This window comes from Anguilla anguilla, chromosome 7 (genome assembly GCF_013347855.1).
Source record: "Anguilla anguilla isolate fAngAng1 chromosome 7, fAngAng1.pri, whole genome shotgun sequence".
NCBI lineage: Eukaryota > Metazoa > Chordata > Actinopteri > Anguilliformes > Anguillidae > Anguilla > Anguilla anguilla.
The window spans coordinates 8,254,946-8,270,223 of record NC_049207.1 but is presented as its reverse complement, the minus strand read 5'-3'; the positions used below and the strand labels follow the sequence as shown (position 1 = coordinate 8,270,223).

General features: G+C 46.7%; 1 protein-coding gene across 5 annotated transcripts in view; it reads left to right on the top strand.

Annotated features, from left to right (window-relative positions):
* Positions 1-15,278, top strand: part of plxna4 (plexin A4) — a 285,129-nt gene that overhangs the window by 223,510 nt on the left and 46,341 nt on the right. For all 5 annotated transcript variants that reach the window (XM_035424686.1, XM_035424690.1, XM_035424688.1 and 2 more), the window contains exons 13-22: positions 1,500-1,651; positions 2,842-2,959; positions 3,783-3,919; positions 4,470-4,637; positions 4,739-4,832; positions 7,835-8,074; positions 8,319-8,465; positions 9,494-9,728; positions 11,813-11,955; positions 14,940-15,208. In XM_035424686.1, coding sequence (XP_035280577.1) covers positions 1,500-1,651; positions 2,842-2,959; positions 3,783-3,919; positions 4,470-4,637; positions 4,739-4,832; positions 7,835-8,074; positions 8,319-8,465; positions 9,494-9,728; positions 11,813-11,955; positions 14,940-15,208 — 1,703 coding nt within the window. The remainder of the gene's footprint in view (positions 1-1,499; positions 1,652-2,841; positions 2,960-3,782; positions 3,920-4,469; positions 4,638-4,738; positions 4,833-7,834; positions 8,075-8,318; positions 8,466-9,493; positions 9,729-11,812; positions 11,956-14,939; positions 15,209-15,278) is intronic.

Sequence of the window (15,278 nt, the reverse complement as noted above, 5' to 3'; positions counted from 1 at the left end):
TTTATCCAAAGCGCTTTACAATTGGTGCCTCTCATTCACCGGAGAAGTTAGGGGTTAGGTGTCTTGCTCAGGGACACTTCGACACGCCCAAGGCGGGGATCGAACCGGCAACCCTCCGACTGCCAGGCGACCGCTCTTACCTCCTGAGCTATATCGCCCCGACATCTATGTGTGTTTAAGCTGAGGAATCTCACAGTGTTGGATTTTCGGTTGCTAATATGAACGCCGGGCTGTTGTTGTGGTGGCGTGTTGCCGAAGCGCTCAAACCAATCGGCGCCCCTCCGGTATCAGACCGGTGCGATCGCGGTGTTTTTCTGGGCTGCCTTTAAAGAGCCGGGTCTCGTCGCCCCCCCGGTCGGCTCGGCGCCCAGTGATTTGGCCTGATCCGATTGGGTCAGCGGAGCGGCGTTATCTCGGCCCGCTCAGAGAGGTCGCGGTGCGTGCGCTAAACGGGAGTTAATCAGTTTTGGGGGCCGCACCGCCGAGAACAGTCATTAATACACACTGTGATAAAAACCGCACTTTCGAGATTACAATGCGCCTCGTTATGTACAATGCAACCTCTTTAAGCAAATTCTGTTAAATTCAATTAACATTACTTATTGAGTGATTTTTTTTTTTTTTTTTTTGTTCCATTATTTGAAATCCAGCAATGTGCACACACTCACTAAGAGCCGTTCAAGCTGAAAGCTAGGTCTTATTAATCATGTCATCAGTGGGCTCTTAAATAGGAGGGCTGCATGGGAAAGATGGAGCACATTAACACCTTCTAATCCTCCTGCAAAACCTAGAAAAACATTGGCACAATCATCCTGTCACACTGCAGTGGCGCTTTCCTGGAGGAACAATTGCGAAAGCAGTAGGCAGACATGAGATAAACAGGAACGCACTTGGTAGCTGTCGAAACTGAAATCGTCTGCATTAGAACCACAGAGCATTTGTGAGCACTCCTTTGTGAGATCAGCACAAGTCTTTCCATAAATGCATTTACACACCTCTCCTGTTTCCTCACCCATGCTAATATCATATGCATAGCTGTCAGGTTAGCTGTGTAGTGGCATTTACCTTTGTTCAGAATACCGACTGTTGGTTTGTTTTTTTATTTACTTTACACTTATTGATTACAAATGGCATTTTGTGCCTTCTTGGTGATGTTGCACTTTTGCATTATAGCACTGATGTTCTCCGCCTCTGTAAACCACTCTGGATGAGAGTGTCTGCTAAGCGATTGTGATGTAATAAGTGTTCACGGCTTCCATTTTGGCTCATGCCAGATCACTGGATGAGAGTGCCTGCTAAGCGATTGTGATGTAATAAATGTTCACGGCTTCCATTTTGGCTCATGCCAGATCACTGGATGAGAATGTCTGCTAAGCGATTGTGATGTAATGAATGTTCACGACTTCCATTTTGGCTCATGCCAGATCACTGGATGAGAGTGTCTGCTAAGCGATTGTGATGTAATGAATGTTCACGGCTTCCATTTTGGCTCATGCCAGATCACGCCGCTTCGTGGACCTCGGGAGGGCGGGACCTTGGTGACCATCCGGGGCGAGAACCTGGGCTTGGAGTTTTGGGAGATCCAGGGTCGCGTGAAGGTCGCCGATGTGGACTGCACACCCGTGCCAGGGGGCTACATCCCTGCTGAGCAGTAAGTAGCTTGTGCGGCTATAACCCTAAAACACCGCCAAGGTGCGGTCGTGCTATGAACGGCACACAACCAGGAACTGGTTATGCTACGAAACGCAAGACAGGATGTGGTCACATTGTGAAAAGGACGCACGTGATCACACTCCACAATAATAACACGACCGTTTACGTTCTGCTGCACTTGTTTTTGTTATTGAGCAGTTTATCTTATGGCCTCCACCATGTAAATATGATGAGCTGAAGAGTACACCGAAAACACTTATTGGACCAGGCTGTAGCACAGCTTCATCTGGGTCAGCAACTGCCAGCTATTTCTCATGAGCCAATCCTCCCTGTGTGTAGCAACAGTGTTTCTGCTGTGGAAAGGGCTTTATGGGAAAACGCCTAATCTCTTTCTTTCGCTCTAAATCGTAATACATTATTTCAAGGTTTTGTGTGGTAGCGTGCCGTCCGTTCATGGGAAATCCTCATTAATATACATGTGACCTCCGGAATAAGCTGTTTCTGTGATGAGCTGCTTCAGCACCCCTGGTAAAATAGTTCTCCCAGCATTTTTACGGCTAGTAGCTTTAGCGATAAGCTTCTTAAAACATTTTGTGATAATTCTGTATCTGACACCTGTCAAAAGACCCGGATTAGAACTTGTTTTAACCTTTTCACCTTTTCAGCTTTTGCCTTTACATTCGTAATTACGAACGAGAATGGAGCAACGATAAGACAGAATCTTACCGAACAGATTTGTGCATGTTTTAAATGTAGTTTCCTTTATGATTCGGGGATTGTGTGCGAGACGCAGCATCTGTGAGCTTGTTTGCGTTTGAGTCTGTGGGATTGTGCATAAAAGGCGTATGTAAATAAGTGTGTATTTGTCTGTGTCTGCAGGATTGTGTGTGAGATGCGTGTATTAATAAGTGTGTATTTGTCTGTGTCTGCAGGATTGTGCGTGAAACACGTATATTAATAAGTGTGTATTTGTCTGTGTCTGCAGGATTGTGTGTGAAATGCGTGTATTAATAAGTGTGTATTTGTTTGTGTCTGCAGGATTGTGTATGAAATGCGTGTATTAATAAGTGTGTATTTGTCTGTGTCTGCAGGATTGTGCCTGTATTAATAAGTGTGTATCTGTCTGTGTCCGCAGGGTTGTGTGAGAGATGCGTGTATTAATAAGTGTGTATTTGTGCGTGTCCACAGGATTGTGTGTGAGATGGGCAAGGCTGAGAGGAGCCAATATGCGGGCAACGTGCAGGTGTGTGTGGGGGAGTGCAGGCCGGAGTTCATGGCCACCTCATACAAGTACTACTATTTCGTGGTGAGTAACACCTTTTACTTGCTCACGACACTAACATCACGAAACGCCGATTAAAATTGGAAACTGTTAATCGGCTGCCATCGCAACACGGATTAAACAGTACTCTGCGAGCGCACACAAGCAGAAATCAGAATTCAGATTTTTTTTTAAATAATAATGAACTGCCGACGGCCCACAACAGCAATCAGAACGCGTATAACGGGACTGCGCAAGCGGACGACCGGCACGCAGATAAAACAGGACTGTTTTAAATCAGAGGACGTGACAGATGGGGGCGGACGGCGGGAGCCGAACGCCTTTACAGTCGTGCTCGACATGAACAGCGGCGAGCGTCCCAGGACAGCTCAGTAAATTCAGCGCGGCCGGGTAGCTATGAGCCCAGAACTAGGGGGGGGGGGGGGGCTGCCAGGTCTCCATCAGGAGTCTGCAGCGAAAGTGCTTCTGGGGGGTTGCCGTAAAGTCCGGTTTTACAACTCAAACTATTATCGTGACTACCGAGTCAGGGATGCGCTGACCTCTGCAGCACATAAATAAGCACGCCAAAAACTATTTGCCCTCCGCGCTTGTGCTGCGCGCAATCAACATTTTCCAGCTTTTTTGTCCTGTTTTTGACTTTCGGCTATTTACTTTGCAGTTCATTCCTCTGATCTGCGGCTAGTGCACAGTCACGATAAGGAATTCAATGCGGATTAGATTAAAAGAGACGGAACCTGGCTTCCTCAAGCAGAGATGACAAATGACCGGCTTGCTGGCTTTTGCCAATACATGTGTATTAATCGGTGTTCCCAATCAGAAGTATTGATCGAGCTCTGACGTTGGACAGGTCCCCAAACTGCTTCACCTGAAGCCCAGTCGGGGGCCCGTTTCTGGGGGGACCATCGTCAACATCACCGGTAGCAACCTGGACGCCGGCAGCAACGTGTCCATAATGTTTAAGGATCAGAACTGCACCTACCACAGGTAAGACCGCACGACCGGCCCCTTTCCGCCATCTCCCCGGAGCAGATCACGTATCCCAGCTTCCTTCATGTGGTCACACACTGACCCTGAACTGATCAATAGTGACATTAAGACTCAGAAGTGTTTCTGATCCAAAATCAATGACGGCAGTGACAATCGCACCGCGTCACTGATTTATAAACCCGGAAAGAAGAGCCGCATTTGAACGTGTGTCGCACGGTAACATTCACTATTCAGTGGCCGATATTAATTCAGAGTGTCTTATGCACTGCTTGGTCTTGTTATCTTTTTTTAATGACTTGCAAGTATCATAAGATTACATGAGATTACATCATTTGAAGGGTGGCTGATGCATTAGTGACAAATTTTCAATAACTTTTGTGTGAGTAGTTCAGTCTGTGCTATTACTTTGCGGTCTTCTTGATTGTGATATATAAGTGCTATAGAAATGGCAGCCGTTATTATCAGAGGCAGCAGTTAGCGTAGAGAAAGGGTTCACGCTGTACTTGGAGAGGCTTTGACGAGTTTTTCCCCCACTCCTTCCCCACAGGAGGGGGGGGCAGTGGATCACCTGCCGGTCCCACGCCTCCTTGCACGGCTACGGAAACGTGAGCGTGTCGGTCCGAGTGGACAAGGCCCACCTGCAGAAGGACCTGCGCTTCGAGTACGTGGAGGACCCCGCCATCCTCAAGCTCGAGCCCGAGTGGAGCATCTTCAGGTAGGGAGACCCTCCGGCCAATCGAAAATCCAGAGACGCGGGAGGCTATCACGCCACAGCCAGTTAAATCGCACGTTGTTGTCTGTCTCTCATCCCTGCAGTGGCCACACCCCGGTGACAGTGACAGGCACCAACCTGGACATCATTCAGAACCCACAGATCAGAGCCAAGTACAACGGACGGGAGGCAGTCAATGTAAGTCTGGTTCAGCTGGAGCCTCTCTACTGGAGGACAGGCTCCCATAGAGAAACTTTCCCAAATACGAACGACAGGCCCGACTTAGTGCAGGGAGCATGAGATAATGCTCTCATTTCAAGCTAAATGATCCAGTGTAGAACTGGCTCATGTACGTGCTCTCTGTGGTCAAAACTAACAGGGCCTACGTGGAACCGATATATAGATAGATTAGCTTATTTGGGTTATGGTAACATGCCAATCATAAAAATGATGAGGTTTTCAGGTTAAATTAACATGACAAGAGCTGTCCCATAGAGTGACTTACTCTAGCCAAACCAAGAGGGCCTGTGTACAGCTGGTCCACAGGGTAATCTGCTCAGGTCACATTACCATGGCAACATATAACTGGCCCAAAGTATGACTTTGGTGATGCTGACAGGGTCTAGTGCCGGACTGAGGGCTGGCTGGCTCACTCAGAGGGGCCTCCCCTGGTCTCTCCTGACAGAGGCGGCACTGTTCTCCGTTCCCCCCGAAAAGCAACCCGGGGCTCAGAGGAAAACGTTTCCAGGGAGAAATCTCACGTTTCAGCTTTGGAAAAGTCACGGGAGCGTGGCTCGGGGAGCGCACAGAGAGCGATCCGAGATCTGAGGCGGATCGAAAGGCCTCGGACAAAAGGCGGTAACGTTATCTCCGATCTCAGACGCCGCTACGCACACCACCTGGCCTTTGATTCGGTCTGGTTCGGCCTGGTTTTGTTCCTGGAGGTACGGACCTCCTCCTCCTTCAAATGGGCTTTGAATTGAATCAGCGCTCCGGTAAGCCAATCCGCGACACGCCCCGTTTCCCATGTCTCGGCGAAGCAATCTAATAAACGGCGAAACCCATTCGTTAAAAACGAGGCTTGACTTTGAGGAACCTTGATATCGCGAGTGCATTCCGCAAAAAAAAAAAAAAAACGCAATCGCATCTCCCTCACCTCGGCCGTCCGAGCTGCGCTTTAAGAGCCCGCTTTTTTTTATATTACAAACCTGCGGTATGATGTACAGGCTAGCCAGTGATGTCGCTGCAAATTTGCCATTCTTGACACAGTGACATCACGAAGAGCCAATTAAAATGACAGGTGGTGTGGGCGCCGAAGGAGATTGTCTGAGCGCGGCACTGCGGTGCATCGCAGACTCAAAACGTCCTGTCAAGCCTTTGTGAAAAGCATCGAAATGCCCCCCCCCCCCCCCCCCCCTTCCCCGCCTCGCCTCTTCAAACTGATTTTGATGCCGCCTCCAGGGGGGTCGAAGGTCGTGAGTGTACTTTGACTGAAAGGTAAATAGAGAAAATGGAAACGTTCAGACCTTGGAGACAAATTAAGGTGAACTTGGATATTTAATGCGCAGCGAAGGTGAATGAAAATGCAGTGGATACTTCCCCAGTGAAGGTGAACTCGAACAATTATCTCTCGGTCAGTGTCAGCTCCGATCGTTTGTTATCTAACGGCCATCTTTGATGATGATTATCAAACAGTGAAGCTGGAATTGAAGTCATTTTCACTAAGCAAACTCTGTCGCTGATTGTGAAGGGATTTACCAGTGAAGGTTACTTAGATTCTTATCTCTAAGTGAATGGGGAGCTCACAGTTATCACTCAGTGAAGGTGAACTTAAGCTGCAGTACTCCTGTCTGTAGTGAATGTGAACTCAGACTGTCATCTCATTGTGATTGTGATGTCAGATTAAAGCACAGAGAAAGTTCATTTGTAATTGTTATGACTTAGCAAATGTAAAGTCTGCTAGATCTTTATTTTTGCTGGTGGTGAGAGAGCACAGTAAATTAGAAAAGTGAACTTATAGACTGCAATCAGACTGCAATGCACATCTGATTAAGAAGATCAGCCATGATTTCTATAGCCAGGCTCACAGATCAAGTAACACTGGTAATTAGTTCTAGCATCTACTGTACTGAGAGCATACTGTAAAGCTTCTGTTTAATGGGGAGTCTCTATCCAGAGACTTTTAATATCCGGGAACAAAAACATAAAAATGAAAATAAAATCCCATTTCAAATAATCGCCAGTGGAGAAAATACATCACCGTGGTAACAGGCAAGCAGTTCATTTCCCACACCAGTGCAGCAGCTATCACGATAGCTAGCTTACAGAAGAAAACTGAGACGTTTTGGCACTGAATACAAATGAGATTTTATCGAGCGTGCTGAGACATTTCGTGCCAAGCACCAGTGGGGCACTTTTGAGGAAAACCCCGAGCAAGCGTGTGGCAGGAAGGGGCAAAAAGGAAAACTGACTGAATACTTCACAGACACCTGTGAAGTATGCACCTTGTGAAAACTGAGGCCACTCAATAGCACACCCGGCATGTGTGAGATGCCTATGCTAATCCTGGGCTGGTGATCGTATTAAATTGCTTATTCGATTGCATTCAAACAAATGTATTCTTTGGTGCTCCTACTCTTTAATCATATTGATCACCTAATTTAAAAAGTTATCTTGCATGACAGTGAAAAAAGTACTGAGGGACTTACATGTGATCTGTGTAATTAAACATCCAGGCTGCCAATTTTCATTTTACAGTAATATAGTCATAGTAATACAGTCCAATACCCTGACAGAAACTTTTTTAACCTGATCTGTATAGTGATGAATGAGGATTTTTCACGTCCATGTAAAGGTGCTTATTGTGTTAGGGTTGAAGGAGTCTAGATGCAATCTAGAGATGTGTGTCTTTCGGCCCGTGCCGAAATTACATTACATTACATTACATTGCAGGCATTTAGCAGACGCTCTTATCCAGAGCGACGTACAACAAGTGCATTAGGTGCAGAGGTGCAAAAGAAACACACTAGAGTGAAGTGAAGATCGTAGTGCCAGAAGTGACCACATAGATCAGGATTCCAATGCGGTCAGTGTGTCCGGTCACATGCGAAGGGTGGAGGACCAGCTGACCCGACCGCAGCACTTTGAGGTTCAGGTCGTCGGCTCTCCCCTGACCGCGCCCCGTTTTTGGTGTTTCGCAGAAATGCCGGGTCCTCAGCCCCACCGCCATGCTGTGCCAGGCCCCCGCCCTGCCCGTCAGCCTGAGCAGGCAGAAGGAGGTGCCGGAGCGCCCCGACGAGTTCGGCTTCGTCCTGGACGACGTCCAGTCCGTGCTGGCCCTCAACACCACCAACTTCGTGTATTACCCCAACCCCGTTTTCGAACAGCTGAGTGTGTCTGGAGTTCTGGAGCTGAAGCCAGGCTCACCAATAATACTGAAGGTATCAGAATGACTCACTGGCTGGGACAGCATGCCCAGCTGAGCTGTAGGCTACTTATTATCGACTGAGTTACTAACATTCTGAGCAAACAGAACATAAGAACTTTTGTTCTTATGTCGGTGCACATTTATGTTTTTTATTCAGTTGATTTGCAAGCTATTACACGTGCCAGAATCTGGATTCATGACAGTTAATATTTTTTGAAGGTTAAATGTTAGATTGTTTTTTTTTTTCTTGCTTTAAGGGCAGGAACTTCCTCCCTCCTACCCCCGGGGGCAACGGCAAGCTGAACTTCAGCGTCCTGATTGGAGAGAAGCCCTGCACGCTAACAGTCTCCGACACACAGCTCCTGTGTGAGTCGCCCAACCTCACGGGGCGACACAAGGTCCTGGTGAGTGAGAACGGCATCGTGGGAGAAATCCGTCCATCCCTTATCTGTACCCGCTCATCCTGGGCAGGGTCGCCGGGGGTGCTGGAGCCTATCCCAGAATCCATTTTACGAGAGGCAGAAATACATCCTGGACAGGTCGAAAATCTATCACAGGGAACACACACACACACCATTCACTCACATATTCATACCTATGGGCCAGAGTCTCCAATTATCCTACCTGCATGTCTTTGGACTGTGGGAGGAAACCAGAGTACCTGGAGGAAACCCATGCGGACACAGGGAGAACATGCAAACTCCACACAGAAAGGACCAGGGTCCTCCTTGCTGTGAGGTGACAGTGCTGCCGACTGCACCGCCGTGCCACCCTGGGAGAAACCCAAATCCACTTTGAAAAAGCCCCAGCTTCTGCCTTCAGGATCAGGGCGAAGCGGTTTGCTTTACCGTTCTTGTCTTCTCTGACATGGAACAAAAGAAATCCTACAATAAGGAAGCAAACCTAATATTTGTAGTTCTGATGTGGTTTATTGAATAACTGGGCTTCCAAGTCTATCTTAAGATGTTACATTAAGGCACAGACAGAACATTGCTCTAAAACAGACAGAGATAAAGCAGAAATAGACATATTGGTTTATGTCTAAGTATAACTTGATCCCAACTTTACTGTTTAGTAAGTTTGCACACATGCTGTTTTTTTCCCATTATGTTATGTTATTCAAGCTGACATATTTTGACTGTTTATCGATTTTCGCATTGTATCTAGCCGTGTCAGCATCATTTTATAAACCGTGGGGCTAGCGCACAGTAAAAGCAATGCTAATTCAGATTAAACCACAAACAGGCTCAGCATGAAAAAGGGATACACTATATTTGCAGCTTTGCGAGGTGTAATGAACCTGCTATTGTATGCGTTTGTGATAAATAGCGTACAGAGGATTGTTTAATTTGCCTACAGCTCACCAGACTAATACCAGACGAGCATGCCCTGCATAGACATATATGCGTGATTGACCATGTGACCCCCTCAGGCGCGCGTGGGCGGGATCGAGTTCTCCCCGGGCGTGGTCCACATCACCTCGGACAGCCCGCTCAGCAGCACGGCCATCGTGAGCATCGCCGGCGCGGGCGGCCTCCTCATCCTCTTCATCGTGGTGGTCCTCATCGCCTACAAGCGCAAGTCCCGCCAGAGCGACCTCACCCTCAAGCGGCTGCAGATGCAGATGGACAACCTGGAGTCGCGGGTGGCGCTGGAGTGCAAAGAGGGTGAGGAGTGACCGCGGTGTGGTGACGCCATTAATCCTACGAATAGCTCATTTTTTTGGAATATATAGAAATATATACAAATGTATACAATATAGGGGAAAGGACCAGAACTCTCGATTTGGTGGTGAGTGCAATAAAACAGCAGAGACCGAGTGTAAAAGCAGTAGCCGACTTGCTATAACATATAAAAAAATCTTTTCCTGAGCTTCAGTTTGGGCCCCAAGTTTGCATAGCATAAACATAAAACAAATGGAACAGTTCATATCAATTTTTATCCAAATTTGAATAAATGCCAACAGCACTAAGCAGCACAGTGTGTCTCAGTCCACTGAGGTTACTTAAGATCTGTCCAGGTGTCCAGGTGGCTAGAACATTTGCATAAAGTTGAGATCATGTGGTAAATGGTAAATGGACTGCATTTATATAGCGCTTTTATCCAAAGCGCTTTACATTACATTACATTACATTACATTACATTCATTTAGCAGACGCTTTTATCCAAAGCGACGTACAAAAGTGCATTTTCATGATCGTAGACAACTGCTGAACACGGGTTACAATTGATGCATCTCATTCGCCAGAGCAGTTAGGGGTTAGGTGTCTTGCTCAAGGACACTTCGACACGCCCAGGGCGGGGTTTGAACCAGCAACCCTCCGACTGCCAGACAATCGGTCTTACCTCCTGAGCTATGTTGCCCCATGTAGGGTGGGTTGCTATCAAATGGAATCCGCAGAAATTCGTAGTCATTGAGTCCATATAAAAAACCTCACCTCTATGTTGAAATATAGGCCAACACTTGCTACCTTATTTAATGTGAATAACAATAATCAGTTAAAAGATACGTAACAGTATCAGTGTTAATTGTAATACAATAGTATATTTCTCTAAGTATGTTTTCATACAACAGTATATTTTTATAAGCATGTTATTTTCATAAACAGTATTTTTTTTGTACGCTTTGTACGGTAATTAAAATAACTGTGTCTCTTTAAGATATTGTAACCAGTTTCACAAAGAGCACTGAATAAAACTGAAATAAAATAAACGTTGTGTTTGTCATTTTTCAATTTAGGCGTGTCCTCAATAACACGACAGCTGCCCTAAGATAGCACATCCATTTCATTCATTTACACATATGCATTAGCAAGTAATTACACTTGCTTTTATTACCCATTTCTTACTAGGTTTGCTAATAGTAATAGCAATTATGCATTTACAAGTGTAGTAGTAATTTAGCAAGTTAGTGTATTTTCTAATTACAACAGTTTGCCAAGTGTAACCTAAAAATATGTATTGTAAATTAAAATGTGCTCTCACAAAAGCGACAGTTCCAGAACCATCTTTCAATACCTCAAAGCAAAATATTCCCCATACATAAAATAAGACGGTAAAATAAAATGTGTTGCTTTCAGACACACTTTTATAATCATAGGTTAGTTAGCAAATTGGCTAAGCAGAATGCATTCACTGAACTGGCTAGCATGTAGGAATTACACGCATGTAATCACAGTGTAGAATCTATGAGGTAAAGTATTAACTTGCAGAATCATTCTGACAAACTTTTCCCAGCTGTCAAACAAGGCGGGACTAAGCTTGTGAGGCAGCGTCCGATTCACGTGTACGCGACTAAATAAAAAAATTTGTTTAACCCCTTCCTACACTAGGTTACACTGGCAAGAGGGGTGAATGTAGAGCGTGCAAAGGGCAAGAGGGGGCAAGTGGATTTTAGAGGGTGATAGAGAGAGGTGACCGCAATGTGCATAAGGGGAGTTGGCTAGCTGCTGTGTAGCGAGTGGTGACTGTAGTTTGAAGAGTTTGAGTCAGCGGGCCTGGAGTATGTGTTGTGGGTTTTTAGTACTGCATATGGTAATTTATGTGCTAGAGCTGGCCTGGGGAAGGTAGCAGCGGAAGGAGGGGATGAATTGTGATGTTGTGAAGGCGAGTGGGTGGACTCTCTGGGGTGAGTTTTCCCTCAGACGGAGGGAATTTACTGTGGCCGAGCGGCGAACAGACGGCCTGCATTATGCTTGCGATAAACAGCGGAAGTTGTACACGGGCTTTTTTTTCTCTGTCTGCTCCACAGCCTTCGCCGAGCTGCAGACGGACATCCACGAGCTGACCAGCGACCTGGACGGGGCGGGGATCCCCTTCCTGGACTACAGGGCGTACACCATGCGGGTGCTCTTCCCCGGCATCGAGGAGCACCCCGTCCTGAGGGACCTGGAGGTGAGGCCCGGTCTGACAGTGTGTTTGGGTGTAATTTACTTGTGGTATCGACCCTCTCTTCCATGTTTCCCATTTTGCAATTACACTTTAGAACCAGTCTTCCAACTGCTGTCATGATCTTGCTCGAAAAGCAAACAGTTAACCATTTAATAGGTCATTCACCTGTCAAACCTTTGCAAACACCTGTTTTAAGATGATGTTTCAAGGACCACACATGGATCGCGGTCTGTGGATTGCCTGGCAATAAGTTAAAAAAAAATAGGTTGGTGGGCTGAAAATAGACAGGGCTGCCCTTGAAACAGATGATTGGCCTCTACCTCTATCATTTTCCTTGATTAGCAATACAGCAGTTCATTCACTAAATACTCAGTACTAGCAAATATAACTTGTTCTCCTCAATTAGGGTCTTTATGCAATTTTTTGCATCAAAAATTTTGCACATCTACATTTTTTAAACTTGTGGGGTATGCTGTATGCACATTCTCCCCACCCTCTTTTGGAGAATAAGCTATTAATGGAAAAAGAACTACAGTGTGTATATTTTGTAAACAATCTTGAAGTTCAGGTTATCCTTACTGTTGTAGGTTGATCTTACAGCTAATGTTTTATTGGTTTTTCTTTATGTGTATGATTAAATGATTAAAACTTATTTTTCTAAATTGAATCTATTGTTTACTCTCCCTGACACGGTGTGAAGAAAGACGCTGTGTGTTTACCAGACCATTAATTATTCAGATCACTGGGACACTCTTTAATCAAGATAAATTAATGAAAATGGGTTGAGACCACTAATCAGTTTAAAAGAAAGTTTCCTCCTTATATATAGACTGTGAAATTCAGGCTGTCATTTGGCTGTTTACTATTCTGCTTGGTAAATAAACAGCCACTGATTCTTAGTAGGATTTAAATTGGCGGTTCGTGATTATTTTCAGAATAATCACCTGCGTTGAAATCGCTGCATTTTTCTCTCGGGCAGAATGACGTGTGACACAGCTGTTTTTTCAGACCTGGAGACAAAGTAAAGTTAGACTGAGGGAAAATGTCAATGAACTGCAGGTTATTCATTACTCAGTGACAGCGAGGGACATCGTTAATTGAATCCCCTTCTCCTCGGAGCAACAACCGTGACGATAGCACGGACTAGCGCGGAATTTAACCCTTCGTCTGACGAGAACCCTCAGCGTAGGCGATATTAATTGCGCATTAATTGGAATAAATGACTCCCTCCATGAGAAGTTTAGTGCGGAATCAAAGTTAATAAAGGTATCAGTCAGCCTGTCTCTTGTAGGTGATCGGTGGCTAATTGTTATTGATGTGAGATGAGTGTGATAGATGTGATAGATGTGCCCGTGATAGATGTGCAGCTGAGGTGAATTGGTCTGCGATTTCGGGAGTGTCTTGTTTAAGCAGGAGAGAATTCTATCATGGTACCTCGCCTCAGTTCTGATATTGGCATCTGATTGGGAGAAATCGCTCCTTTGCCGGCCTAAATGATTTTCCTGGATCGGGTGCATTTCTCCATCGTGCCTGTCTCTCACTCGCTCTCCATCTCTCCTCCCCTGTTTTCTCTCTCTCTTTCTCTCTCTGTCTCTCTCTGTCTGTCTCTCTCTCTCTCTCTCTCTCTCTCTCCCTCCTCCCTTTCTCATTATATAACCCATTTTTCCTCCGAGTCCCCCATGTGTGGAGGGCGGGATTGACTCAGGGGAGAAGCAGCCAATGGCAAGCCGCCGATCCAAGCTATCTCCAACGCCGGCGGGGATTCGGTTTGAGTTTATTTGTCCCCTTATTGTCGGAAAATAGTCCGCCGTCCTCGCCGTCTGATTTCCCACCGCAGGTTCTTAAAAAAATGAGCTTTCGTTACCGCGCGATGGCTCGGCGTCGGAGCAGGGGGCGCTGGGAGGGCCTCTCTCTGCCGGTCCAGAGGAGGAGCCGACGCGAGAGCAGAACTGACGTGTACCCGCCAGGCTTCGGGTCCCTCGAATCGAGGCCGTAGCGTACTGCGGATGGCTCCCAGAGCAGTGTGTCAGACAGGAGGAGGGAAAAAAAGGAAGAATAAAAAACCGAATGAGCAATTTGAACAATGGAACTCCATAGAGTGCGAACAGCAGATTACACCGTTCCGATGAGGGGAGGCGGGGGGGCGACACGTGTTCTCTGACACGCTGACGGACACAGATAGAGAGAGAGAGAGAGAGAGAGAGAGGGGGATTTCATCCCTGAAATGCCCATGACAGATCTTGAAATAGAATCTCTTGTAGGTGCAATTTAGGAAAATAAGGAAATGTACATATGGCGGCGGAGAGAGCGAAGGGAGCAGTTTCTCATTTCGGCGCGGCGGCGGGACTGCTCCAGTCGCTTTCATCTTGCGATGGTTCGCCGTTCAGACGGCGGGATCAAATAAAGAAATGCGCGCCTTTATCCAAAATGAAGAACTATTTTAGAAGGCCTTCTTCTTCTTTCTTTCCCCTCGGTACATGAACAGACATAAGAATATAGCAGTAACAAGACAAGACACAGGTCTTTAGATTTCTCCAGAAAAGAAGGGCTTCTTCAGGTAGTTTCTGATCCGGGGACCCTTACCCAAAATGTGTTCTGTGAAGATCGCCAACATGGGGTGCGATGTTACGATCGCAGTCGTGGGGAATCGAAAACACAGGCTCTAGAAGTCCCTGACTAAGTCCAGCACTACAGATAAGAGCAAACATGGTTGTGAACAATCCTACAACAATAGCAATTAACAGACCGACCACATTAATCCAGTTGAGAGATACTGTGTTCAGTGCAAACAAACCTCCAGACTCCTCTGCAGCATTCCCTAAATTGGAATAATTGCTCTTCCCAGGGAGGGGGCTCTAGTGGATACGGATCTAGACTTGTGACACCGTCGCGAGGTTTGAGTGTCGAGCAGTTGTTGGGGCAAGCAAGGTGATAAAACCGTTTGTGGTGTGTGTGTGTGTGTGTGTGTGTGTGTGTGTGTGTTTCAGGTTCCGGGCTACAGGCAGGAGCAGGTGGAGAAGGGCCTGAAGCTCTTCGGCCAGCTCATCAACAACAAGGTGTTCCTGCTGTCCTTCATCCGCACGCTGGAGTCGCAGCGCGGCTTCTCCATGCGCGACCGCGGCAACGTGGCCTCGCTCATCATGACCGTGCTGCAGAGCAAGCTGGAGTACGCCACCGACGTGCTCAAGCAGCTGCTCTCCGACCTCATCGACAAGAACCTGGAGAGCAAGAACCACCCCAAGCTGCTGCTCCGCAGGTGAGGGGAGGCAGAGTATCTAAGGGACGGCTGTGCAGGCCTGTCCCAGTCAGGTATAGCTGTGTAGACC